The sequence below is a fragment of the Myotis davidii genome, unplaced genomic scaffold (genome assembly GCF_000327345.1).
Source record: "Myotis davidii unplaced genomic scaffold, ASM32734v1 scaffold273, whole genome shotgun sequence".
NCBI classification, from domain to species: domain Eukaryota; kingdom Metazoa; phylum Chordata; class Mammalia; order Chiroptera; family Vespertilionidae; genus Myotis; species Myotis davidii.
Window position 1 is genome coordinate 468,117 of NW_006286263.1, and position 1,583 is coordinate 469,699.

The 1,583-nt window shown below is 60.2% G+C and overlaps 1 protein-coding gene across 1 annotated transcript in view; it reads right to left on the reverse strand.

Moving 5' to 3' along the window:
• The window catches only part of LOC102764040 (histone H4 transcription factor-like), a 6,882-nt gene extending 5,930 nt beyond the window's left edge, over nucleotides 1–952 (reverse strand). The window contains 1 exon segment of the mRNA XM_015560038.1: nucleotides 4–952. Within this exon segment, the coding sequence (XP_015415524.1) occupies nucleotides 4–952 (949 nt within the window).
• Nucleotides 953–1,583: the final 631 nt, after the last annotated feature.

Here is a 1,583-nt window from a genome sequence, read left to right on the forward strand (position 1 = left end):
CGCTGAAGTTGCAGTTCTCAAAATCACACCTGTACTCAAAATCACACCTGTAGGCTGGCTCCTTGCTATGGAGGTCCATCAGGTTCTTGCAGCTGTAGTCACAGCAGTCGCATTTAAAGGGCCGGTCCTCGCTGTGGCCAAAGCGCATGTGTTTGTGGAGGGAGGATGGCAGGGGACAGGTCATATCGCACAGAGGGCACCTGTAGTGGTTCACATGGTTACGCATGTGGTCCCGCAACAGCCTCTCAGTGGCAAACCCCTTGGAGCAGTGAGAGCACTGGAAGCGTTGCTGATCCAGTGCGGTCTGGCGACGGATGTGGTCTAAGAACTTGGTGTTGTTGGCAAACATGCCGCCGCAGGTGGGGCAGGCCGCCACCTTCTCCTGGGTGTGGCTGCGGAGGTGCTCGCGAAGCTTACAGTGGTCCTTAAAGGTACAGGTACAGCCTTTCCAGCCACACAGCACCACGTGGTTGTCCTTGCCAATGGCTTTGTGTTCACAGCACAGGCTATGCGCTTCCACGTGCCGGTAGAACCACTCGGGATTGTCGAAGGCGCTCTCACAGTGCTCCCACAGACACAGGAAGTGGTCAGGGATATCAGGGATGATGTTGCGGCTGTGGAAGTCCAGGATGCAAGGGCTGAGGTCGGCCTGGCTCTGCAGGGCCTGCAGCCCCCACTGCTTCAGCTTCGTGTGGTAGCAGTGGAAGTAGACGTGGCGGACAAGGTCAGCAGAACTGTCCAGAGAACAAAAGCCACACTCCTGCCAGAAGCAGGAGAATTCTTCCTCCAGCAAGTCCTCCTCCTCTTCGTCCTCCTCCTCCCCCGAGCTGTGCAGGTGCTGGGTGACATGCTCGCAGAACTCCTCCATGGCTGAGCACACAAAGGAGCAGGACCCCTACTCACACTGTAGCCCCAGGTTCTCTTTTCGGGGAACTTTCCCAGGAGGCGGCATGGCCTCCACCCTAGTTTATTAGCACGTGCCAGGCACGGAGCTAAGAACTTTAACATGTTCTCATATAGCTTCAGAGCAACCCTCCTGGGAATGACTTAGTTCGGCAGGAGAGGGAAGGCTCGGATGCGTGACGACAGCGACCAAAACAAAGCGCCCGCGGAGGGAAGGCAGAACTCGCAGTGCGCAGGCGGACACGGACACGGAGTCTTGCCCCCGCGGTGGGCGCCAGCCCCGCAAGGACTAGGGTTCGGAGAGAAGAAAGGAGACGCTCCCGGCGGGCAGCGCCTCTCCAGGCGCGGCCACCCTAGTTTATTAGCACGTGCCAGGCACGGAGCTAAGAACTTTAACATGTTCTCATATAGCTTCAGAGCAACCCTCCTGGGAATGACTTAGTTCGGCAGGAGAGGGAAGGCTCGGATGCGTGACGACAGCGACCAAAACAAAGCGCCCGCGGAGGGAAGGCAGAACTCGCAGCGCGCAGGCGGACACGGAGTCCCGCCCCCGCGGTGGGCGCCCGGCCCCGCAAGGACGTAGGGTTCGGAGAGAAGAAAGGAGACGCTCCCGGCGGGCAGCGCCTCTCCGGCGCGGCCCCGCAGTGCGGGCCCTGCCCCCCACGGCGGGGGAGGCCGGG